The sequence below is a fragment of the Ogataea polymorpha genome (assembly GCF_001664045.1).
Source record: "Ogataea polymorpha strain NCYC 495 leu1.1 chromosome Unknown OGAPOscaffold_2, whole genome shotgun sequence".
NCBI lineage: Eukaryota > Fungi > Ascomycota > Pichiomycetes > Pichiales > Pichiaceae > Ogataea > Ogataea polymorpha.
Genome location: NW_017264699.1, coordinates 256,326 through 278,619, shown reverse-complemented (window position 1 = coordinate 278,619; position 22,294 = coordinate 256,326). Strand labels below are relative to the sequence as shown.

Genomic DNA, 22,294 nt, shown 5'->3' with positions numbered 1-22,294 from the left:
TTTCATCGCATTTAATACGGGCTTTCTTACAGGAATGGCAACCGTTCCTGCTCCGTGTCCTCTTAGTGTTCGACATCGCCGTGTGAATCAACCGAAGGTGAGATAAAGTTTAAATTTGATCTGTCAATTTTCAAAGTGTGCACATTTGATTTTTTGTATTTGCAAAAAACATAAAACCTTCTTTCTCCATGACGGGACCTATAAAAGAGGAAAACGACCCGCAAAATTTGACTAGGGCAGCTCAGGGTCAGGAATGGAGCGATCCTCGTGCCGCACAGCAAGCACGAGCCGCAGGATCTACCAATGTTGCTCAGGGCCAACAGCAATTCTCTCAAGCTGACTTGAACCGAATTGTGTTAGAGTATCTGAACAAAAAGGGTTACCATCAAACAGAGGCAACTCTTAGAAACGAAGCCACCAAAATTCCTGGTGCTCCTACAATTCCTGTGAGTCCCGCTACTACAAACTTCCAGAAGCCAGAAACCATTGTCTCAAACAGGTCCAATATCCACTTTCAGCAACAACAGTACCTCCACCAACAGAACGCGTCGAGGCAAAGGCAATTTGATGAGGATCCTCAAATGTTTGGTAGAGCTTACTTGCTCTATCGTTCATGGTGCGAGAACTCGCTTGAAATGTATAAGTACGAGCTGGAGAAATTCCTTTATCCTATTTTTGTCCAGAGCTATTTGACGCTCATTCAACGTGGGGACGTGAACGATGCCAGAAGTTTCTTTGAAAAGTTTCATAGCGATCACCTACTGTCTCACAGTTATGAGATACGGTCGCTGGCTGGAATCTCTTTACCGGACCATTTGGAGGAAAATGAGATTGCAAGGCTGTTCAAGACCGAAAAGTATCATGTGAACGTGTCCAAGGTCTCCATGAACCTCATTTTGAGTTTCCTTAATGAAAATGAGGCAATTGGAGGTGGGATAATTGTGAGAATTATCAATAACACCATGTCTATCACCACTCAGGTCGAGGTGACTTCTCAAGAAGAGGAAGGTAATGGGGAGCACACAGAGGGAATTGCTGCAATATATCAGCTGTTAAATGATGAGTCTCACAGACCCAAGAAAGACACAGAGTCATCCGAGGTTTTCAACAGCAAAGCTGTCAAGCTGGGAAAGCTCCCAGATGATCCGGAGTTTGTCAAGGAGTTGGAGGCAGAGCTTCAGCAAAAAGACGAAGCACAAAAAGATCAAAATCCAGAGAAAACTCTGATGGAGGAATACGAAGAAAATTTTAAGGTGGATCCTGCTGGCGAGGATACGCCTGCTCGAGAATCGCTTCCTCTGCCCCAAAAAACGGCTTTCGACCTTAAACGTGAAATCACCAAAATTCAAGATTCCCGGGCTAAAGTCAAACTCAATGCGGTCCAAGCATCCTTGCCAAGCACATGCATGTACACATTTCACAATACGAATAACGATATGACTTGCGTTGAGTTCAACGATGATTCGACTATTGTGGCAGGAGGCTTCCAGGACTCGTTCATCAAACTATGGAGTATTGACGGATCTCCACTGAAATCCGTTTTAAGAAATGACCCCTATGACCAGTCTGTCGACGGATGCCGTCGCCTAATAGGCCATTCAGGTGCGGTTTACGGCTTAAGCTTCAGTCCTGATAACCACTATCTTCTTTCATCTTCGGAAGATAAAACTGTCAGATTATGGTCAATGGATACTTACACTTCGCTTGTGTCATACAAGGGCCACAACTCGCCTGTGTGGGACGTGAAGTTTTCCCCAATGGGACACTATTTCGCAACCGCATCTCATGACCAAACGGCCAGATTATGGTCATGTGATCACATATATCCTTTGCGAATTTTTGCAGGCCATCTGAATGACGTCGACGTGGTAGAGTTCCATCCAAACTCCACGTATCTGTTCACAGGTTCTAGCGACAAAACAGTTCGGATGTGGGACATTGCCAGAGGAGAGTCAGTTCGAATCTTCATCGGTCACAATATGCCTGTTAACGCGTTGGCAGTTTCTCCTGACGGCAGATGGCTGGCCACGGCAGGGGAAGATTCGGTGATTAACATGTTTGACATTGCCTCTGGGCGTAAGCTGAAGTCGATGCGTGGACACGGACGATGCTCCATCTATTCATTAGCTTTTAGCAAAGACGGATCTGTGTTGGTCAGTTCCGGTTCAGATAACTCTGTTCGGGTTTGGGACGTGAAGAAAGGGACAATGGAAAGTAACAATCCACAGCCAGAGAAATTCACGTTGGAATCTGTTTTGGCAGCTAAAAATGGCGATGGAGGCCAACCTGCAGATACTCAAGATCAACGTTATCAAAGACGTCAAGAAGAGATGCGCAAAAGAAAAGAATTTGCTGCTACGCAAGATCACATGGCAGTGTATTTCACCAGGAAGACTCCTGTTTACAAGGTGCACTTCACTCGGCGAAACTTGTGTTTGGCAGCGGGTGTTTTTAATGGTTAGTGTACAATAAGGTGTAAAAATAAAGCGAAGTATTTATTCTCGTTGAATGGTCTTGAATATTGGTTTTGCCGGGTCCCATGGCCCTTGCAATTCGTCTTTATACTTCTGCAACATGATAAAGTGCCATGGTCCAATTACCATAATCCAAAACTGCAGACCTATCCATAACAGGAACCAGCCCACGCCAAAAATCTTGTAGACGGCGAAATCCACTGCTGTAGTGATGGCTATCACCTGGAACCAGTGAAATGCCCAAAATTGGCAACGCCGCGTGAAGTTGTTGAAGACAGGGAACAGTCCAGAGACCTCAATTGAGAAAACTATGAAACAGAAAGCGCTCAGATTCGAGTTGAGTCTTGAAGCCAATACAATGGCGTTGGACAGGGAAATGTTTTTTGACAGATTAGAATTAGACGTCTGAAGCTCAAAGTTTGAGGACTCAGACTGCCGATTTGTATGTGAGAAGTCAATTGAATAATCATTGAATAGAACATTGAGCAAACAAAGCCAGGTCGACAAAGCCCAAATGGAATCTGATGCTGTGGAGTTTGTCAGGGATTTTAGGACAGGAGAAAACGTCAGCAAGGTGAGGAGAATAAGAATAGAGGATTTGAGAGTGTTGAAAAGATCTGGTGAATTCGGCTCTCTCAAATATCTCTCCAAATCCATTGTAGATTCTTTTGCTGTGAGTTCTAAGTTGTGTGGAAAAGGCGACGGTGATCTAGAAGATGGGTGGGATTTCGATGAGTTAAATTTAGAGTATCGTGTTGGGCGGGTCAGTTGCTCGATCTTTAGTTTTTGCAAATGGATGAGTTCTCTGTTCCTTCTGATTTTTAGTGTGATCACATAGACAGTAAAACCTAACGCTGTCAGTGAAGAGCTTAGTAAAGCTGGGACTAGGGGATTCCAATTGAGCCTGTAGATGCCGTAGAAAACCAGTATCACAAGCATGATGATGGAAAGATGAAGAACTATCAATGTGAAGTCTGAGAGAAGCTTCCAGTATGAATAGTTGATCACCGTTGAATTACGTTTTAGTTGTGATAAAAACGATGCGTCAGTATAATTATCCTCATAATCCTGTTTGTACCAAAGTAGCTTTTTCCACGGCTGTTTTTTCGCTGACTTTGCGTTCTCCACTCTCTCGGAGAGAGAAGTAATTGAGGATGAATCCTCATCTGAATCCATTGTCAAAAAAAAAAAAACACATAAATAGTAAATACTGTGTCAGAGATGCAGGAAACAAGTCCCAACCTTGATCTGCTCGAGCGGAAATCAAGTGGGAGCTCTTCGATAGTACACAAGGACAGCGGTTATGATAGCGATGCTCCGAATGCAGACCTCAGTGCTGTTCAGAGCAATGTCTCGCGAGATTCTCAAATCCTTTCGACCAGTAAATTCGGAGAGGGTACGCTTTTCGACCGACTGCACAATGACCTAGACAGCGCTGCCAGTCTCCCAAAACAAACAGGATCCACTAGCATAGATTACCTTCCCAGTAGATCAAATTATGAGGATACGGGGGTGCCAGACGACGACTTCACACCTACAAGCGAGACGCGGCTAGCTGACAAGATTGCATCAACAGGCCAGCTCATCGATGGTCAAGACGCTATTTACGAGAGCTTACAGAGAAGACAGTCCATTCAGAAACTGAACTTTTTCGATAGCGCGTATTTGAACAATGTCGAACAGCTGAAAATGTCGCAAATGGAGTTACTGGTGCGGCTTGCACGGGATAATCAGCAGTCTTTTTCGGAATTTGAAAATGTTTGGACGGACTACGAAAATAAGGAGTTTGATATTAATGAGAGTAAGTTTTTCAATGCAATGGAAGAGAAGAACGAAGCTGCAGAAGAGCAAATAGACGCTTTGAAACAGCAGATCTTGAACATGGATGCATACACCAAACAGCTCTGGGAGCAAGCAAAGTCGTCCTGGAAGTCCGGAAAATAGCCGCACAGCCCGGACGGTTTCTTGCGGAGAACAGTTTTCCAGGGTACTTAAAAATACATAGTGAAACCGTGGCGAATGTCGGATGGTAAAAAACATTCGTGGCGGTGCTCGATCAGTTCATATATAAAATAATTGGAATCTCAATTAAAACATCAGATAATATAACTTAGCAATTAAAATAATGAGCTCGCCATTGGAATTACCTGCTTGGAAGAAATTACAAGCTATCTATGACGATTATGGAAAGACCTTTTCGTCGAGAGATGCGTTCGCTTCCGACCCAAACAGATTCTCAAAGTTCTCTCAAATCTTTGAGAACTACGATGGGTCCAAGATTCTTTTCGATTTCTCTAAGAATTTGATCGACGAGAAGATTCTCTCCTCGCTTATTGAGCTCGCTAAGGAGGCCAAGGTCGAGAAACTCAGGGACGAGATGTTTGCCGGTGTCCACATTAACACCACTGAGGACAGAGCTGTGTACCACGTTGCCCTCAGGAATAGAGCCTTGAAGCCCATGTATGTCGACAACGTCAATGTCACTCCAGAGGTTGACTCGGTGCTGCAGCACATGAAGGAGTTTTCAGAGCAGGTCAGATCCGGCGAATGGAAGGGATACACTGGAAAGGAAATTACGGACATTGTCAATATCGGCATTGGTGGATCGGATTTAGGTCCGGTGATGGTTACGGAGGCTCTCAAGCCATACGGTCATCCAAGACTTTCTGTTCACTTTGTGTCCAATGTTGATGGTACCCACATTGCTGAGACTTTGAAAAAGTGTAATGCAGAAACCACGTTGTTCCTGATCGCTTCAAAGACTTTCACCACTGCAGAGACTTGTGCCAACGCAAACACTGCAAAAAACTGGTTTTTGCAAAGAGCAAAGGACGAAGCCCACATTGTGAAGCATTTTGTTGCCTTGAGTACCAATGCCTCTGAAGTCGCTAAGTTTGGTATCGACACCAAGAACATGTTTGGTTTCGAGAATTGGGTTGGTGGAAGATACTCTGTGTGGTCTGCCATTGGCACCTCTGTGTGCCTCTACATTGGTTATGACAACTTCGAAAAGTTCCTCAGAGGTGCAGAGGCAGTCGACAACCACTTCACTACCGCCCCTCTGGAGAAGAATATCCCATTAATTGGAGGACTGCTGACCATCTGGTATAATAACTTCCACGGCGCTCAGACTAAACTGGTGACTCCTTTCGACCAGTACATGCACAGGTTCCCTGCTTACTTGCAACAACTGTCGATGGAATCTAACGGTAAGTCAGTCAGTAAGGACTCGAAGTTCGTCAACTATGAAACTGGTATTGTTCTCTTTGGAGAACCAACCACCAATGCTCAACATTCGTTCTTCCAGTTGGTCCACCAAGGTACCAAACTGATTCCAGCCGACTTCATTTTGGCTGCCAAGTCGCATAATCCAATTGAAGGAAATCTGCATCAAAGAATGCTCGCCTCGAACTTCTTCGCTCAGGCTGAGTCTTTGATGCTTGGAAAGACCAAGGAACAAGTAGAGGCTGAAGGCGTCTCTGGTGATCTTGTGCCACACAAAATGTTCTCCGGTAACAGACCTACGACCTCGATTCTTGCTCAGATGATCACGCCTGCAACCTTGGGAGCCCTGATCGCTTACTATGAGCACGTGACATTTGTGGAAGGTGCTATTTGGGGAATCAATTCATTCGATCAGTGGGGTGTGGAGCTCGGAAAAGTGCTTGCTAAGGTCATTTTGAAGGAACTCGAGAATGAAAAGCCTGTTGAGTCCCACGACTCATCTACCAGAAGCTTGATCAACCAATTCAAGGAGTGGGCTTAGTTTTATAGATAAATTTTCGTTAGTCTATTGAATGAAAAACGTTACATTGGGAATTACTCCCTAAGTAAATTCTTGTTAAAATCCATACTAATAATAAATACCCATTGTAATCGTAGCGACGTGCCGGCCTCTATCTACTTCATGTTTCTCTTGAGTTTGAGACTATCTCTTTTCCGCTGTGCTGTGACGTTATAGAGAGGATCGACCTCAAGTTCAGGCATTGTCGCCCCTATAGGTGTGCCAGGTCCAGAAAATAGCGAGCCGAGCGAGTTAGATTTTTGTGGCCTCTTTGGAAACACGGGATTTGATGGAGACTGCGCACATGGGGCAACATGGAACTGAGTCTCTGTGAATGGGCTTTGCAATTTGGCGGTGTTTTCGAAGGAGAAGTGGTCAATAGTCAGTTTGGGTTTTGATGATGCAGGGGAGTAGCCAGCCCTAGATTGCGGCGGAGTGATCATTGAAATATCGGTCTGAGCGTCTCTATAAGGCATCTGGAGCGGCGGCACTTGTTGAGGCGTGATCTGGACAGAATCAACAAGGGAATCGGTAGAGGAGAGTCGGGTGGCAGAAAAAGTTGGGTTTTGGTGAAGCCAGGAGGGTCTTGGCTGGGGTATAAATGGGCCGGATGCCGAGGAAACAGAAGTGCAGCGAGTGAGAGTTTCGGACTCAGCGGCAGCAGCACTGCACAGGTCGAGCAGCCGTCTCCGGATAATTGAGAGACATATCTCCTGGTTAGAGTCCATTAATAGATCGTCTGTGATTTTTTGACTTTTGTCCAATTGTATTGTTCTGTCACTTATGAGGCGTTGGTACATTTGCTTGGAAATTTTGGAAACGATACCAGATGGAGGAAAGTTGATGTTGAAAGGGGTGATGTTTGGTCTGTTTGCGTATGAGTGGTAGAGTCCTATTAGAATGTCATCGAAAACCGGACTGAAGTCGTAGTTCTGCAAGTTCACTGGGCTGTTTTCGGCTGTGTCAAAAGACGAAGTCATAGATGAGAAACTGTTCACCTTAGACAGTTCCGGATACTGAGAGCTGACAGAGTCCGACCGTCTAAGGCCCACTGCTGGTGTCTGGAACAAAAATGACTGGCCCTGATCGACGGGAGTCATGAATCCAGTCACGTTGCTGTTTGGCGTCGGAACAGACTGGGATGCTGGACTCGAGTCCTTTCTCGAAAATTTCAAGTTTAAATGTAGATTGGTCTTCATAGCCTTCATCTCAAATGTTCATATGAGCCTCTGAGGGTTAGAGGCTAGATGTATAAAGCGTCTGTAGAGAGCTTATGAAGGACAATGGAAGAAAAGGTGAGAAGTCCTAAGAAACAATTTGACGTACCCAAAGGGACGTGTCTCCTTTAAACTGCCGGAAGGGAACATTTCCCGATTTGTCAAAATTGTTCGCGTCGTGGTGCGCCCAAGAGAAATTTGGCGAAAGTTTAGCGAAAGTGAACCGAATAAGGGCAGTCGGCTACTGCATACATACGGTCATCAGAGAGCAAGTAGCACGATTAATTGAAAGTCAAAACTAGACTCTGTGTGGCTGATTGTGGGATGCGCGCCGAGTAAAGGATGTTGGCTCCAAGAAAAAGGGAGTAGGTGTGTCCGGGTAAAATCTTGATTGCTTTCGAGGTGAAATTCCGTTACCCTCACTTAAAATGCAAAGGTGTCTTCACAGAACATTTGCCTAATTATTCTGTTGATTTTTCGTATACATTAAGACTGTGCCCTCGCAACGTACGCAGCGGAGCAAAAACTGAAAAATGCAAATAAGTCCTAAACATATAGAGTTTGAGCGTAAGTACATCAATGGCCACGATCCTAACATTCAGCACCGTTCACAACCTCGGCTACAAGCTCCATTACAATCACCAACGATTCGCAAACTAGTATCGCTTTCAAAGTGAAAACCACAGCCCCAAAGCTTTACTGCGTGCGTCCTAATGCCTCGATCGTCAAGCCTGGATCGAGCATGGATGTGTCTATCATATTTCAGGGACTTCCAAAGGAGCCTGCGATTGGCACCAAGTGCAAAGACAAATTCCTGATCGTTTCCGTCCCATGCTCCGATGATCTCGATCCGAAATCCGTTTCCACCATATGGCCTGAGCTTCAATCCCAAGCGGGCTCCACCACTGATGTGAAGGTCAAGGTGGTTTTCAACTACAGTAGCTTAACCAACACTATCCAGGAAGAATCTTCACAGCAATCTAAATCAGACGACAGGGACCCCGCTGTGTTGGCAGCTGCTCCATTGGCCAATGGCCACAGTGGTGTAGATGAAAAACCTGTCTCCGAGAAGAAAGCGGTGAGTTCCGACGATGTGTTACCAGAGACCATGCCTTTGGCCCCAGCTACCACTGACAACAAAGAAGCTGCAGCAGCCGTTGCTCCAGCTAAGCAGGAACCTGCTACTAGCTCTACTTCTTCCAACGTGTACGTTGTGGCCGTACTCTTAGTTATTGTGGCTGTCATGTACGCAAAATTCATGCTGTGAGGCTTTTTACTGTGCTTTTGCCTACTGAATTTGCCTGGCGTTTGCAGAATTTGTGACAAATCAACGTTTAAAGTTGTTTAGTCAGCTTCGAAATTGGAGCACTATAGAACAACCCAACAAGAGTACTCTGCTAAACATTTCAAGGCTGTGTATGTGTTTGTAATCAATTCTGTGGTTTTTCTAGGGCGAAATAAAATAAATTAAATACAGTACATTTTGATTGCCCAAAGGATGAGCTTTCGACATCCAAACATCGCATCGGGAGCATCTTCGATGCAAACACCAGACGTTAATCCCAGTCTCATAAGTATTCAAAGTACAGAAGATAACTCCTCGGTTTATAATCCGTCATTTCATACTGATCACGATGCCGACTCTGGAGAGGAGAGCGATCCAGAAATCATCATAACAAACAGCCCCTTTGAGGAAAACTCCAGAAAGCGCAGGGCTTCAGAGTCCCTTACAGATACAGAAGAGAGTGACGATGACCTTATAATTTTGGGATCTGATGGCGAGACACAGGAAGAAAAGAAAACCACATCCGATCTGTTACACGACGCCGTTAGTCGCCAAAACAGCGTAAAGACTTTGACAGATGTGACTTGTCCTATTTGTTTTGACGAGATTGAGCAATGTGTTGTGAGTCCGTGTGGCCATTTTTACTGTTCCAATTGCGTGTACCGTGCTTTGGCTAGTTCCAAGGTTCGGAACGGCTCTCGGGGATGTTGTGCACTTTGCCGGAAGGTGGTCCAGTATAAAGATCTTGTTTGGCTTAAGGTGCGAATATTAAAAGATTCGCGCTGATTAGATTAATTTATTATGGTTACCACCGACTACCCCAAAAGTCGGAGACCTGCTGAGGACAACGAGCCTTTTTTGTTGGCGGGCTTCCAACATTCAGCGCCGTATGCTAGGATTAAAAAGGGAAAGTTCAAAGGACTCATTGATAGCAGGTCGCTGCGCTGTCGATACCATTCAGTGGATCGCAATTTTTGTGTTTGTGGGTCTCTACCCCTAGTCTCTAGTCCACTGCGCAAATGCTCCCCGTCTTCTCCCGACAATGCGTTCGGCCAAATACAAAACATGAGCTTACGGCCATCATCCTCTTCCAGCTCGTCGAGTTCTTCCTGCTCCTTTCCTTCGCTGACACTCTCGTATTTCACCAAGGTTGGGCGCCCTAGACAGTGGAGCTGCGAAACGTCTCAAAATGGAAAGGAGAACGAAATCAGCGAGAAAAAATTGTCGTACACTGATCCCAAGGCTTGTAATGCGTCCAAAATGACCTCTGGTAATTTCCAAACCGACAACGTTACTGCACTAATAGATTCATTTGATACTGACGCGTCCGCCGCGATGGATATATCATCAACTGGTATGGGGAATATCATCAAGTTTGTGTCAGGTTCTGACTACATGTTCAACAAGAAACTGATGACTTTGCTTCACAAAGATCAGAAGATGAAGTACGATGATAGTGAAGGGAACAGCCACAGTTCAGCGTCTAATGCACAGGGCTTTCCCAAACAACTAGACCCTTATTCCAATATATCGTCTCAAACAGAAAGTAAGGAGGCCGGTCTCGACAAGCTCCGTTGTCGGCCATGTGGGAAGAAAAACAAGATACTTTTGAACTAGCATCGTGGTCCGCTACCACTATTTACAAGCTACTCAACTATATAATGCATCAAATACGTTATATACGTTACATTGACTCGTATAGCACAGACCTCATGATTTTTTATATCGCATTTTTCAGTTGGAGCGATCATTGAGTATATCGATATTCATTTTTAGGCGTTCGCACTTTATCCGTCAAAATCTAATTGATTTTCCAGATTGGGTCTATAAAAATTTTGACGTTTTCTGCAGAATTTCGGCCATTGATTTTTCGGCTACAACTCACGTCTCCTACCTCACTGGATCTCGAAATGGAACAGGATGATGATGAGATCTCTTTGCGATCCTTGGAGTCAACAATATCAGACTTCAATGATCGGCAAGATTTGTTCGTATCAGTCTCAGTCCAGGGGGAGGTGCATGACAAATGGGTCCTCACGACAATTCCAATGAGCAACAACCACATTTCCTCAAGACCAGTTGCGCAAAGTCTTTTGAGGAATTCGAATAATGAACTGTCGAGGATAATTGAGCTGAGAAAGCTTTCTCGAAGCGTGAGGACGCCTGAAAAATTAAAGTACAATGTGCTAGACGGGTCCGCTCTGACAAAATTGAACTGGATGAAACTCTTAAACGGGTATATTCGTGGTTCAGAGAAACCAATGGCGTTTGATGAGTCAGATTTCTCGCTTTGTCTTAGATATAAAGCTGTGAGCTATGCTGCTACCAAAGCTTCCCTCTTATCGAAATTCTGTGCAGATTGCTCGAGTATTCTGAACTCTGAAAAGCCAACCCCAATTTTGGTCGAGGGTTTGATCATCAATCACCGCGAAGAGATCCAAGATAGCAAAATGAGCTCAAATAAAGAAGAAAAGTCTTCAAGGAGAGGGTTTCTTTTTTTTGGTAAGAGGACCACCAACTTAATGAGATACGCGTCTGCGCTTGACGAGCTTGTCAGTGTTCTGGAAAGAGTGGAAACCGAAAGTATTCCACTGTCCCATAAGATCGAACGGTTCGTGAATCACTATTATATGTCCTTCATCGAGAAAGATTACCTGACTTTCATGCACCAAATCGAACAGGAGTCAGAGTTTTTAATTGACAACTGGATATAGCAGCTCAAAATCTCTTAAATCACTTTTGCAAGGCTTAGGCTCAGCCTAAGTGCTATTTTTGCCTCACACATAGATCTTGCTCGATTGGTCGTGCAGCTCCACAAAAAGCTTATAAACAATTTCCATTTCGTCGTTTCACTTCTTCGATGTACCCAGGAAACTCGCACGCCAATTACGGCAACCAATACCAGCGTCCCTCGGGCCCTCCTCCCTCGCGGATTTATCAACCCCCAGCGGGTGCACCGCCTTCCCGACAGTATGAGCGCCCCCCTGCTCCTCCTCCAAACTGGGGGAATCAACAAACACAAACGTACCAAGGTACCGGTGGTGTTTCCTATCAACAGCCCACGCAGCAACCGCCAATGCCAAACTTCAACATGCAAAATCAGCAAATAAATGGCACCAACAATGTGCAGCAATTTCAATACTCATCTTGTACCGGTCGCAAAAAAGCTTTGTTGGTCGGAATCAATTATATTGGCACAAGCAACGCATTGAGAGGATGCATCAACGATGTGCACAACATGTTTAATTTCCTGACCCAGACTCAAGGATACAAGGCTGAAGACATAGTGATGCTGACAGACGATCAAAGAGAACTTGTTAAGGTCCCAACTAAGGCCAACATGATCCGTGCTATGCAATGGCTCGTCAAAGATGCACGGCCAGGAGATTCTCTTTTTTTCCATTATTCGGGTCATGGAGGACAAGAAGAGGACCAGGATGGAGATGAGGAAGACGGATATGACGATTGTATTTACCCAGTGGACTTTCAACAAACGGGATCTTTGGTTGACGACGTGATGCACGACATCATGGTGAAATCATTGCCAGCAGGTTGCAGACTCACGTGTATTTTCGATTCATGTCATTCAGGAACTGCCCTCGACCTACCTTTCTGTTACAGAGCCCAAGATGGTGGCATCAAGGAGTATAATGTCTGGAAAGAAAGTTCAGGCGATGCCTTGAATCTGGTGACAGGCTACCTCACCCGCAACACTGGCTTGATGATGAACTCGGTAAGCAACGTCTTCAAGCGTATCAAAGCTACTTCTGGATCACGTGCTGAGCAGATCAAGCAGGCTAAAATGTCACCTGCAGATGTTATCATGTTTTCAGGTTGCAAAGATTCACAAACCTCTGCCGATGCCAATGAATCTGGCTCTTTCACGGGTGCTTTGAGTTACGCATTTATCAAGGTTTTGAGGGAGAACCCTATACAGAGTTATCTCACGCTGTTGCAAAACATCAGGGCAGTCCTTGCACAAAAATACACCCAAAAACCGCAGCTCTCTTCATCTCACCAAATCGATCCAAATGTTCGATTTATTATGTAACAAGTAAAGACTAACAAATAAAATTTGATATCTTGTTTTTTGCAATTGTGGGGTATGAAGTCCTTCGATCTGTCCGTGTATTTGGTCACTAACAGCGAAATGGTCCCCCCGGGGGTCTCGTTCCTGGAACAGGTTCAAAAGGCCATTGAAAATGGCGTCACCTGTGTTCAGTTGAGGGAGAAGGAACTCAACACTCGGGAGTTCATTGACCGAGCTAGAGAGGTCAAGAAGTTGACCGACAAAGCAGGCATTCCTCTAATCATTAACGACCGCGTTGACATTGCACTCGCCGTGGACGCTCATCTCCACGTAGGACAAGAAGATATGGAAGTTCCCGTTGCCAGAAAGTTGCTGGGCCCAAACAAGATCATTGGTGTTTCGGCTAGCAAGCCTGAGGAGATCCAAAAGGCGCTTGAGGACGGTGCCGACTATGTTGGAGTTGGAATTTGCTTTGACACGCAAACGAAAGTGACTAAGAAGCTACCAATGGGTCCAATGGGCTCACAAAGACTGCTACAGATAATCAAAGACTCTGGGAAGCCTATGAAAATTTGTCTGATCGGCGGTATTAACCATACTAATATCCAAAGGGTGAGGGCTCAGGCCTCAATTCCTGGGCGTTCTATTGATGGTGTTGCTGTGGTGTCTTGTATTATGGCAGCTCAAGATGCTGCAGCAGCCACTAAAGAGCTGGTCAGACTATGGAACGATCCGCCTAATTTTTGGGACCAGTTGGACTCGGAATCTGATTTCAATATGAGTGCATCCATAGCCAACGTTCTGTCTACTCGTCCGCTTGTGCATCATATTACAAATGACGTAGTGAAGAACTTTTCGGCAAACGTCACCCTGGCTGTTGGTGGTGCTCCTCTTATGAGCGAATGCTCCGAGGAATTTGACGACCTGGCCCAATATCCAAACAATTCGCTTTTACTAAACACTGGTACGCCTAATGAGGAGCAAACCAAGATGTATATTACTGCTTTGAAGGCTTATAATAGATGGGGCAAGCCGATTGTGTATGATCCAGTCGGAGCAGGAGCTTCAACTACTAGGAAACAAAGCATCAAAAAATTGTTGCTTGAAGCATACATGACTGTCATCAAAGGAAATCAAGGCGAGATCTTTACTGCTGCTGGTGTGGAGAAATCCATGAGAGGCGTTGACAGCGGGTTTGAAGAATCCCTTGATTCGGTCGTGGCTGCGGCTAAAAAATTGGCTGTGCAAAGCAGATCCGTGGTTGTTGTCTCGGGGAAGACGGACGTTGTTGTCGATGGAATTTTGCACGGCAGAAGAGACATTACAGGGAATGTACCTATTGCGTTTATCCGAGGCGGCCATGAGATAATGAGCCGTGTAACCGGCACAGGCTGTTCTTTAGGGTCTACCATTGCTGCATTTGTTGCGGCCAATAGAAGCAATCCGTTTCTAGCGACTGTGATTGCTTGTTCAATCTACAAGCGTGCTGGAGAAAAAGCTGGTGCGGAGGCTAGCGGACCAGGAACATTCCAGGCATTGTTTTTGGACAAGCTAAATGAATGCGTGAAAACCAAGGATTTTGAAAATCCAGAAATCATTTTAACCTAATTAACGAAATTTTTTGTTTTCGTATTTTAACTGCCAACGCGTAGAATGTCAGACGATATACAAAACGGCAAGGCGGCGGTTGAAATCGCTTATCCTAGCTCCGTTCATGATGTTCATAGATTGCTGTCACAGCTAACTGTTAGCAACAATGATATTGAAAAGAAGAAGATTTTGAAAATACTGCAACAGTTGACGAAGGAGAGACAGAGATATGAAGAAAAATTGGTTGAACTTGAAAAGAGTTGGGCCCAGAACAAAGAGGCTGTTGATCTTGATCTCCTCAACATTCAGGTTATGGCATTCAACCTTTTGAGCAAAGACCTTGATTTGCCATTAGAAATACAGACCAAACTACTGGGTGAAACAGATGTGGAGTCCCTGAAGGTTCAAGCTGATAATACCGATATACCTGTCGACTTTAACGAGAAAGCTAAGTTTTTCGGATTAGACCCCCATAAGACGGTTCCTGATTCTGAGATTCATTCCGCAGGCAGCACTTTAGGAGAATCCCTTGTCAAACATAAGGTCGAGTCAAGAATACATGAGCTGGAAAATCTTCCCGCTAACATTGGTCTATATGATGCGTCGTCTATCGAGAACGATCTGGAGAAATCTGCCTCCGATATTTTGGACAATGTAGATGAAATCAAGATTCGGGCATTGAACGAGTTGAAAGCCTTGAAGCTTCTACCCGAACAAAAACAACTGCGTCGCAAATTAGTCCAAGATTGTCTAACAAGTGTGGTGCATGAGAAAAACAAGTATGGCTCTGACAGTTTCCGGGCATTCAAGCGTTCTTTTTCAATAAGGGACAAGCAAAAAATTGAGCAAACCTCGAGACTTGCCGAGAAATTGCAGGAGCAACAACGCCGCGAGAAGGAAGAACTGGAACATGATTACCAAACCCACAAGGTCAACAAACTCGCTGCCATTTTCGACGAAGTTAGAGACGAACTTGAAGAGAAGCGGAATGCAAGACATCTTCTGGCTAAGGCTTTGCAGCATTTCCATTCGCAAGTGGAAAAGGATGAAAGCAAGAAACTCGAGAGAATTGCCAAGCAAAGATTGGCTGCTTTGCGGTCGAACGACGAGGAGGCTTATATGCAGCTTCTGACCAAAACGAAGGATACAAGATTACACCACCTTATTCAGCAGACGAATAATTTCCTTGACTCGCTTGCCAGTGCTGTTAAGGTTCAGCAAGACGAGGCCCGTGCTATGAGCTTGCAGGACCGTGCAGAGGAAGGATTGGAACCATTGCAAGAGGACACGGAGGAAGATGCTGATGCACGTCGTGAAAAGATAGATTATTATGAGGTGGCCCACAGAATAAAGGAGAAGATTGAAAAGCAGCCCTCATTACTTGTGGGTGGTACATTGAAGGAGTACCAGCTAAAGGGACTCGAGTGGATGGTCTCACTTTACAACAACAACCTCAATGGAATTCTTGCAGACGAAATGGGTTTGGGTAAAACTATTCAGTCCATATCCCTGATCACCTATCTGATAGAATCTAAGAAAGAGCGAGGAAAATTCCTGGTGATCGTTCCGCTTTCCACCATCACAAATTGGACGCTCGAGTTTGAAAGATGGGCTCCGAGCGTCAAAACCATTGTTTATAAAGGAACGCAGCACCAGCGTAAACAGCTTCAGTACGAGGTTCGAAGCGGAAACTTTTCTGTTTTGCTGACTACCTACGAATATGTGATCAGGGATCGACCGCTGTTGTGCAAATTCAAATGGGCTCACATGATCATCGACGAAGGTCATCGTATGAAAAACACAAGCTCCAAGCTTTCGCTAACGTTGACTCAGTACTACCACACGAGAAACAGACTGATATTGACCGGCACACCTTTGCAAAATAACTTGCCTGAGCTCTGGGCACTTTTGAACTTTGTGCTTCCAAAAGTTTTCAACTCTGTCAAGTCGTTCGATGAGTGGTTTAACACTCCATTTGCTAATACGGGCCACCAGGACAAGCTGGAACTATCCGAAGAGGAGAGTCTGCTTATTATCAGAAGATTGCACAAGGTTTTGCGTCCATTCCTTCTTAGAAGACTCAAGAAAGATGTTGAAAAAGACCTTCCAGATAAGGTCGAGAGAGTTGTCAAGTGCAAGCTTTCGGGTCTTCAATCTTGTTTGTATAAGCAAATGTTGAACCACAACGCTCTTTTTGTTGGGGTGGGTACACAGGGAGCTACGAAGACCGGGTTGAGGGGACTGAACAACAAAATCATGCAACTTCGAAAAGTCTGCAACCACCCATACGTTTTTGAGGAGGTTGAGGATATTGTGAATCCATCTAGACTCACCACAGATTTGATTTGGAGAAGTTCCGGAAAGTTCGAATTGCTTGACAGAGTTTTGCCCAAGTTCAAGGCTTCTGGTCACAAAGTCCTTATCTTCTTTCAGATGACGCAAGTCATGGATATAATGGAGGACTATTTAAGGTTCAGAGACATGAAGTACATGCGGTTGGATGGTTCCACGAAGGCAGACGACCGTCAAGATATGCTTAAAGACTTTAATGCCCCAGACTCCGAATATTTCTGTTTCCTTTTGTCTACCAGAGCTGGAGGTTTGGGATTAAACTTGCAGACTGCAGATACGGTTATTATTTTCGATACAGACTGGAATCCTCATCAGGATTTACAAGCCCAAGACAGAGCACATCGTATAGGCCAGAAAAACGAGGTGCGTATTTTGAGATTAATCACAGAGGATTCTGTTGAAGAGGTGATCTTGGAAAGAGCGCACCAGAAACTAGACATAGATGGCAAAGTTATTCAAGCTGGTAAGTTTGATAATAAATCGAGTGCTGAAGAGCAGGAAGCGTTTTTGAAGAGACTTTTAGAGGCGGAGAAGATGAAAGCCGAGGAGGCCGAAAACGACGATCTAGACGACGAAGAGCTCAATGAGATTCTTGCAAGAAACGAAGACGAGAAAAAATTGTTTTCTGAAATCGATCAGGCAAGGATTCAGGAGGACCAAAAATTAGATGGTCCTAGATTGATGTCATACGAGGAGCTTCCTCCCGTGTTCAAAGAAGACATCACCCTACATCTCGAGAAGGATAAGCCTGATGCTGGGATTAAAAGAGAACGCAAGCAGGTTGTATATGACGATGGTCTTACAGAGGAGCAATGGCTGGACGCAATGGATGCCGAGGACGATACTGTGGAGGCTGCCGCCCTTCGTAAACGAGAGACCATGCGTCAGCGTCGTGCGAAGCGTTCTGCTGGTGCCGGTGAAGAGGAAGAAGAAACTTCACGGAAGAGACGTAGCACGAAATCAGCAACTCCGATGAGTGAGGAAAGCTACGTGGAGGAAGAAGAAGAAGATGATGATGATGCCGGCGAAGAACCATTTGTGGAATTGTGCCAGGGACTCTTGCAAAAACTGGTGAACGCTACAGATGAAAATGGACGCTCAAGGTCAGAGCTTTTCATGACCGTTCCTTCCAGAAAATTGTACCCTGACTACTATCAGATCGTGAAAAAAGCAGTCGCAATCAAGGATCTTCAAAAGGGGCTAAAGAAAGGTTCAATTGTGGACTATCAACAATTCAAGGAAGAGCTTCAACAGATGTTTGATAATGCCAAACTTTACAACGAAGATGGGTCACTGGTGTACAATGATGCCATTGAGCTAGAAAAAATAGCCAAGGATGAATTAAGCAAGATAGACGCGGAGCTGGGCGAGGAATAGCGATGTAAATTATACAAGTTATACAATTTTTAATTTGTCTTCGAGTTTGAAGTAGAGGAGATACGGGACAAACATGCCAGCTGCTAAGCCAACAATTTTTTCTGGAAGCGTGTGGTAAAAGATAGCTGTGATCGTGAAGAGCAGAAGCCAGGCGGCAATATAGACGCTACAGCAAAAAAGCAGGCCTTTGAGCAAGGCTGTTGCCGCGTCAGGTCTATACGTTTTAGACACGTTTTCGAGCTCGAAAATCAGACTGAGTCCAAAACAGCTCAAAATTAGAGAGTGCCCGCTAAATTTTGTTCCTCCAATCCACTTGCCATTGAGAATACGGCATTGTTTATAATTAAGGCCTGCTTTCTGTAAACAATGGCCACCTGTGAGCTCAAGTATCCTATCAAATACAGAGTCTCCGAAAAACCACACGATTTGGAAAGAAAGCCAGACGTAGATCACTGCTAATTTAATCAACTGACGCAATAGGATCGCCCGAATTGACATTCCTGAGCGACTTGTAAGGGGGAGCACCGTTTCGGTTCTTCTGAGACTTATCACATAGTACGTGGACAGTGCAAAACATAGGAAGAATCCTTCAAATGAGTGGCCAGCAAAGATTCTATTAAGAGGGCCCTTTGAGCTCAATAGAAACGATTCTTTGGATACCTTAACATCCATAAAATCAAGCACACGGTTCACTAAGGTCCCCCATATCAAAATCGTGGGATACAATAGGAAAATATGACCCCTGTATTTGTATATATTAGCGAGATTCATTTGAAAACAAATGATACAATTTTATTTACAAATTCATATTAATTATTTAACCAGCCTTGTATAACTTGAAGAAACTTTTCATCGAAATCATTGAGAGATAATCCTGACAATAAAACTTCAACCTGCTTGCACGCTCTGCTCACCTCAGGATCAATGTAGGTGACCATAGCTTTGTTAACTCGGTACAAGTCGCAGATCAGAACTATCTCTAATTTATCATTGATGTTGACGCTTATCTTGGTGAAATCTAGATCGTGATCTAGGCCTGACGGAGATTCAAGTTTCTCCTGCAGTCGAAGAAAAATGGCCCTTTTAAGTTGTAGTTGTACAAGGTGACGGCGCACATGACCTGCGAATCGGATCATATCGTCATTCAAATGTTCGTGGGCAAGCGAATTAAGAGGAACATAGTTAGGGATAGTGGTCTTGAAGACCTCCCAGAGGTCATTTTTGGGGTCTTTGCGCAAGATCACATAGTGTGGGGTCGTATATTTGAAGGTATACGGGTCAAAGATGTCAAACCGTATTCCCAAAAATCGGTCCGATTCACCTGCCTGGGGATCATTGACGGGAAAAGCAGTGAGTCCACCCAAACGATACGCGTTCTCAAGACAAATGGCAGGCTGTAGTCTTTCACGTAGTTCTTCATATTCATCATTGCTACGCTTTATTGCGTTTTCACGTTTTTGTCGTTTAGCATCATTCCTTCGGTGCTTATCTATTTCGACTTGTCGTATTCCCTCGGTCATCAGGTTCTGTATTAGCTCATCAAAATATTGGTGGTGTGTGAGTTCTTCGTCAATTTTTGTCACATCTTCCTCCACTTCCTCATCTAAACTAAGTATTTCATCATCCAATCTCTTCTCTGTTTGCTTGAGCTCTGCAATTTCGCGCTCTAATTCTTCTTTTCGCGCAAGAAGATCCTCTATAGTAGACATATAAATATAAACTGTAAATAAAAAATAATTTAAGACAAAAATGATGCAACAAAATAAAAAAAAACATGGTGGATATTAGAGTTCATTATATGCGCATGAAAGAGGCGCTCAGAGTAGCCGAAACAGCATTGACGGTGCAAGAAGTACCAGTTGGATGTATTCTGGTGTACAAAAATACAATCATTGCACGATCCTTTAATCAAACTAATCTTAGCCTAAACGGCACCAAACACGCAGAGTTTGAAGCGTACGATCAAGTACGCGCATTATACCCCGATACATATAGAGATATCTTTAGAGATACGGTTTTGTATGTGACTGTTGAACCATGCATTATGTGCGCCTCCTTGCTGCGACAGCTTGAGATCAAACTTGTGGTATTTGGTTGTCCGAACGAACGATTTGGAGGGAATGGGTCCATCTTTACCGTGAACAAAGATACCTCGCACTTTGAGAGACCTTACAAAGTCATTCCAGGTGTTCTCAGCAGAGAAGCAGTCACCCTTCTGCGTAAGTTCTATCTTCTGGAAAATAGCAAAAGTCCTACATCCAAAGACAAAAAACACAGACGTCTTGAGCTGAATGAGTTCCCACCAATTGATTATTCGCGTTATCTTGAGCGGGACGAATTTCAAAGAGCTTTTGGAGAGGAGTTCGGTTTTGTGTTTGATAGCAATCTGTTTCTCGAATTCGATGAAAATGGAAGCATTGTCAATGAGTCAAAAAACAAACGCATCAAGACGTAGTTGACTCATTCAGTTTCTTCAAGGTTTCTCCTAAAATCTCATTGTTTTTCACCACATCGTTATGGGAGAAAAACTCGTCATCCTCACTCATTTTGTTTGCAAACTCTGCGCAGGTCTTCGGATCTGTCTGTCCTAGTTGCAAATTTTGCCAGTCATGGAGTAGGTCTGTATAGTACTGTAAATATGAGTCGCTTAATAATCTGAGAGATTCGTTGATCTCTTCGGTTTTGATTTTTTCAAATAATTGATACTCCTCCAAGATATCCGTTTCAAACTTCTCAAACACTTCAAATGCGTTCTTTCTTTCCTTCTCAAGCACCTCAATTCTTGATTGAAGCTTCTCAATCCTCTCATTGGTCAAATTCCCATGAGCATGTGATCCTATACCCGTCATGGACTCGAGCTTTCTAGCTAAAAACGTGATGGCACCCTCAGTGGAAGAGGTGACTGAGCCCCCGCTCATCAAATACTCTTTCTCCTGCTTGGCCTTTTCCAGATAATTGGTCAACATTTCATAATCAAGGGCCTTGGCTTCTTTAAGCTTAACCAAGGTTTTGAGTTGCGTGATATAGTGCTCGAGATCTCGCAACGATGTTAAATAGTTGTATTCAATGTCATGATTAAGATAATATGACCGCTCAGAGATCTTCTGGAGGTTCGTGCTAAATCTCGAAAACTGCTCGGCTATCTGTTTGGTGGGTATATCTACGCTGTCATTAGAACTTTTGCCATCAAAATCGTTGCTGAACAGAATATTAAGTTTTGAAAACTCTTGTGAAAAACGTGCAAAATCATCTGATATATCCTGTTGTCTTGTCAACACTTTAGAATAAATTTGGTCGATTTTAACAAGATTGTCCTGTAATCTTGTTGATTTCTCCTGTATTTCCTGAAATTCTTGCTTGTGTTTTGACTCGTAGGAAGGCTTTTTGAAACTATTCATGATATAATCTGTAACTGTTTCTATATTTTGAGACGCTGAATTGCTCGGATCAATAGAGCCTGAGGAAATCTTGAGGTTGGATTTGTAAGTATGCCAGTAATCAGAGTCCTCCAGAAAAACATGGAAAACTTGACACTTCTTAAGAGAGGGATGCTTACAAACACGCGTCAGAAAAGTGTGCAGTGAGACTGCACGCTTAGCCGTAAACTCTTCGGTGAACCTGCCACCCTTGATATACTCTAAACGCTGTTTGTTTGGTAAAGGAGGAATGACAAGGGTTGGGAAGTCGTTTGCAAGGCAATCGTATAAGAAGCTGAAGTCAGAGTAGCGTCTGCGCAATTTGTATTCCTTTTGTTTAAATGAGGCACAGTTCGTTCGTACTTCAATCAAATATGAGGTGTATGGATTCTGGCCATCGTATTCTGTCGTCGGGCTGGAAACGCGAGTTTCGATATAATAATCCTGCGAAGTCTCATTCTTGTCCTTTGTGTCATGTGCAACCACACTTTCCTGGCCATTGACTAGATCCGGAGTTTCAGGATGCGGCAAAGACGAGCCAACAAGCAATCCTGATCCGCTATCTTCTGCATCTTCGTTACCCTGTTGTGCATTGTCAGTTTGCAGAGGAGTGACAGCACGCGATGGTTCCTCGTCAACCGTGGGGAACAATTGGCCAGGGCTTGACCCGTTAGCCGGATCATCCCGGTCCCACTGGACAGAGGTGAACTGATCAGACATTGTTGTTAATGAGGAATAAATTAATGGCAAATTATTTACATAACTTTTT

At 44.2% G+C, this 22,294-nt stretch overlaps 15 protein-coding genes across 15 annotated transcripts; 10 read left to right on the top strand and 5 right to left on the bottom strand.

The window, feature by feature from the left end:
- Nucleotides 1-188: 188 nt before the first annotated feature.
- Nucleotides 189-2,490, top strand: OGAPODRAFT_97699 (uncharacterized protein; the record flags this gene model as incomplete). Its single annotated transcript, XM_018357969.1, has 1 exon — nt 189-2,490. One exon carries the CDS (start codon nt 189-191, stop codon nt 2,460-2,462), a length of 2,274 nt encoding a protein of 757 aa, XP_018212016.1. The 3' UTR covers nt 2,463-2,490.
- Nucleotides 2,491-2,495: 5 nt separating this feature from the next.
- On the bottom strand, nt 2,496-3,650 carry OGAPODRAFT_6718 (uncharacterized protein; the record flags this gene model as incomplete). Its single annotated transcript, XM_018355820.1, has 1 exon — nt 2,496-3,650. The coding sequence occupies one exon, from the start codon at nt 3,648-3,650 to the stop codon at nt 2,496-2,498; it is 1,155 nt and encodes a 384-aa protein (XP_018212015.1).
- Nucleotides 3,651-3,687: 37 nt separating this feature from the next.
- Nucleotides 3,688-6,286, top strand: OGAPODRAFT_15567 (uncharacterized protein). The gene has a single exon (XM_018353817.1). It carries the CDS (start codon nt 4,600-4,602, stop codon nt 6,238-6,240), a length of 1,641 nt encoding a protein of 546 aa, XP_018212013.1. The 5' UTR covers nt 3,688-4,599; the 3' UTR covers nt 6,241-6,286.
- OGAPODRAFT_11575 (uncharacterized protein) lies at nt 3,696-4,418 on the top strand (the record flags this gene model as incomplete). The annotated part of the gene is made up of 1 exon (XM_018353286.1): nt 3,696-4,418. The coding sequence occupies one exon, from the start codon at nt 3,696-3,698 to the stop codon at nt 4,416-4,418; it is 723 nt and encodes a 240-aa protein (XP_018212014.1).
- Nucleotides 6,287-6,374: 88 nt separating the features above from the next.
- Nucleotides 6,375-7,546, bottom strand: OGAPODRAFT_92507 (uncharacterized protein; the record flags this gene model as incomplete). The annotated part of the gene is made up of 1 exon (XM_018357172.1): nt 6,375-7,546. The coding sequence occupies exon 1, from the start codon at nt 7,464-7,466 to the stop codon at nt 6,375-6,377; it is 1,092 nt and encodes a 363-aa protein (XP_018212012.1). The 5' UTR covers nt 7,467-7,546.
- Nucleotides 7,547-7,946: 400 nt separating this feature from the next.
- Nucleotides 7,947-8,925, top strand: OGAPODRAFT_92506 (uncharacterized protein). Its single transcript, XM_018357171.1, has 2 exons — nt 7,947-8,042; nt 8,078-8,925. Exons 1-2 carry the CDS (start codon nt 8,009-8,011, stop codon nt 8,740-8,742), a joined length of 699 nt encoding a protein of 232 aa, XP_018212011.1. The 5' UTR covers nt 7,947-8,008; the 3' UTR covers nt 8,743-8,925.
- On the top strand, nt 7,947-12,835 carry OGAPODRAFT_75166 (caspase). Its single transcript, XM_018355982.1, has 5 exons — nt 7,947-8,042; nt 8,078-8,681; nt 8,850-8,891; nt 8,973-9,381; nt 9,438-12,835. Exon 5 carries the CDS (start codon nt 11,621-11,623, stop codon nt 12,809-12,811), a length of 1,191 nt encoding a protein of 396 aa, XP_018212008.1. The 5' UTR covers nt 7,947-8,042; nt 8,078-8,681; nt 8,850-8,891; nt 8,973-9,381; nt 9,438-11,620; the 3' UTR covers nt 12,812-12,835.
- On the top strand, nt 9,826-10,377 carry OGAPODRAFT_11571 (uncharacterized protein; the record flags this gene model as incomplete). Its single annotated transcript, XM_018353285.1, has 1 exon — nt 9,826-10,377. One exon carries the CDS (start codon nt 9,826-9,828, stop codon nt 10,375-10,377), a length of 552 nt encoding a protein of 183 aa, XP_018212010.1.
- Nucleotides 10,671-11,474, top strand: OGAPODRAFT_11570 (uncharacterized protein; the record flags this gene model as incomplete). The annotated part of the gene is made up of 1 exon (XM_018353284.1): nt 10,671-11,474. The coding sequence occupies one exon, from the start codon at nt 10,671-10,673 to the stop codon at nt 11,472-11,474; it is 804 nt and encodes a 267-aa protein (XP_018212009.1).
- A 29-nt stretch (nt 12,836-12,864) lies between the features above and the next one.
- OGAPODRAFT_85460 (uncharacterized protein) lies at nt 12,865-14,413 on the top strand (the record flags this gene model as incomplete). The annotated part of the gene is made up of 1 exon (XM_018356803.1): nt 12,865-14,413. A coding segment is annotated over one exon (1,534 nt), but the record flags the coding sequence as incomplete, so codon positions are not given.
- Nucleotides 14,414-14,443: 30 nt separating this feature from the next.
- On the top strand, nt 14,444-18,109 carry OGAPODRAFT_97685 (uncharacterized protein; the record flags this gene model as incomplete). Its single annotated transcript, XM_018357968.1, has 3 exons — nt 14,444-15,611; nt 15,663-17,648; nt 17,697-18,109. 3 exons carry the CDS (start codon nt 14,444-14,446, stop codon nt 18,107-18,109), a joined length of 3,567 nt encoding a protein of 1,188 aa, XP_018212006.1.
- Nucleotides 18,102-18,827, bottom strand: OGAPODRAFT_15563 (uncharacterized protein). Its single transcript, XM_018353816.1, has one exon. It carries the CDS (start codon nt 18,779-18,781, stop codon nt 18,128-18,130), a length of 654 nt encoding a protein of 217 aa, XP_018212005.1. The 5' UTR covers nt 18,782-18,827; the 3' UTR covers nt 18,102-18,127.
- Nucleotides 18,828-18,918: 91 nt separating this feature from the next.
- On the bottom strand, nt 18,919-19,818 carry OGAPODRAFT_75161 (uncharacterized protein; the record flags this gene model as incomplete). The annotated part of the gene is made up of 1 exon (XM_018355981.1): nt 18,919-19,818. The coding sequence occupies one exon, from the start codon at nt 19,816-19,818 to the stop codon at nt 18,919-18,921; it is 900 nt and encodes a 299-aa protein (XP_018212004.1).
- Nucleotides 19,819-19,883: 65 nt separating this feature from the next.
- On the top strand, nt 19,884-20,564 carry OGAPODRAFT_46930 (uncharacterized protein; the record flags this gene model as incomplete). The annotated part of the gene is made up of 1 exon (XM_018355535.1): nt 19,884-20,564. One exon carries the CDS (start codon nt 19,884-19,886, stop codon nt 20,562-20,564), a length of 681 nt encoding a protein of 226 aa, XP_018212003.1.
- On the bottom strand, nt 20,554-22,245 carry OGAPODRAFT_97684 (uncharacterized protein; the record flags this gene model as incomplete). The annotated part of the gene is made up of 1 exon (XM_018357967.1): nt 20,554-22,245. One exon carries the CDS (start codon nt 22,243-22,245, stop codon nt 20,554-20,556), a length of 1,692 nt encoding a protein of 563 aa, XP_018212002.1.
- Nucleotides 22,246-22,294: the final 49 nt, after the last annotated feature.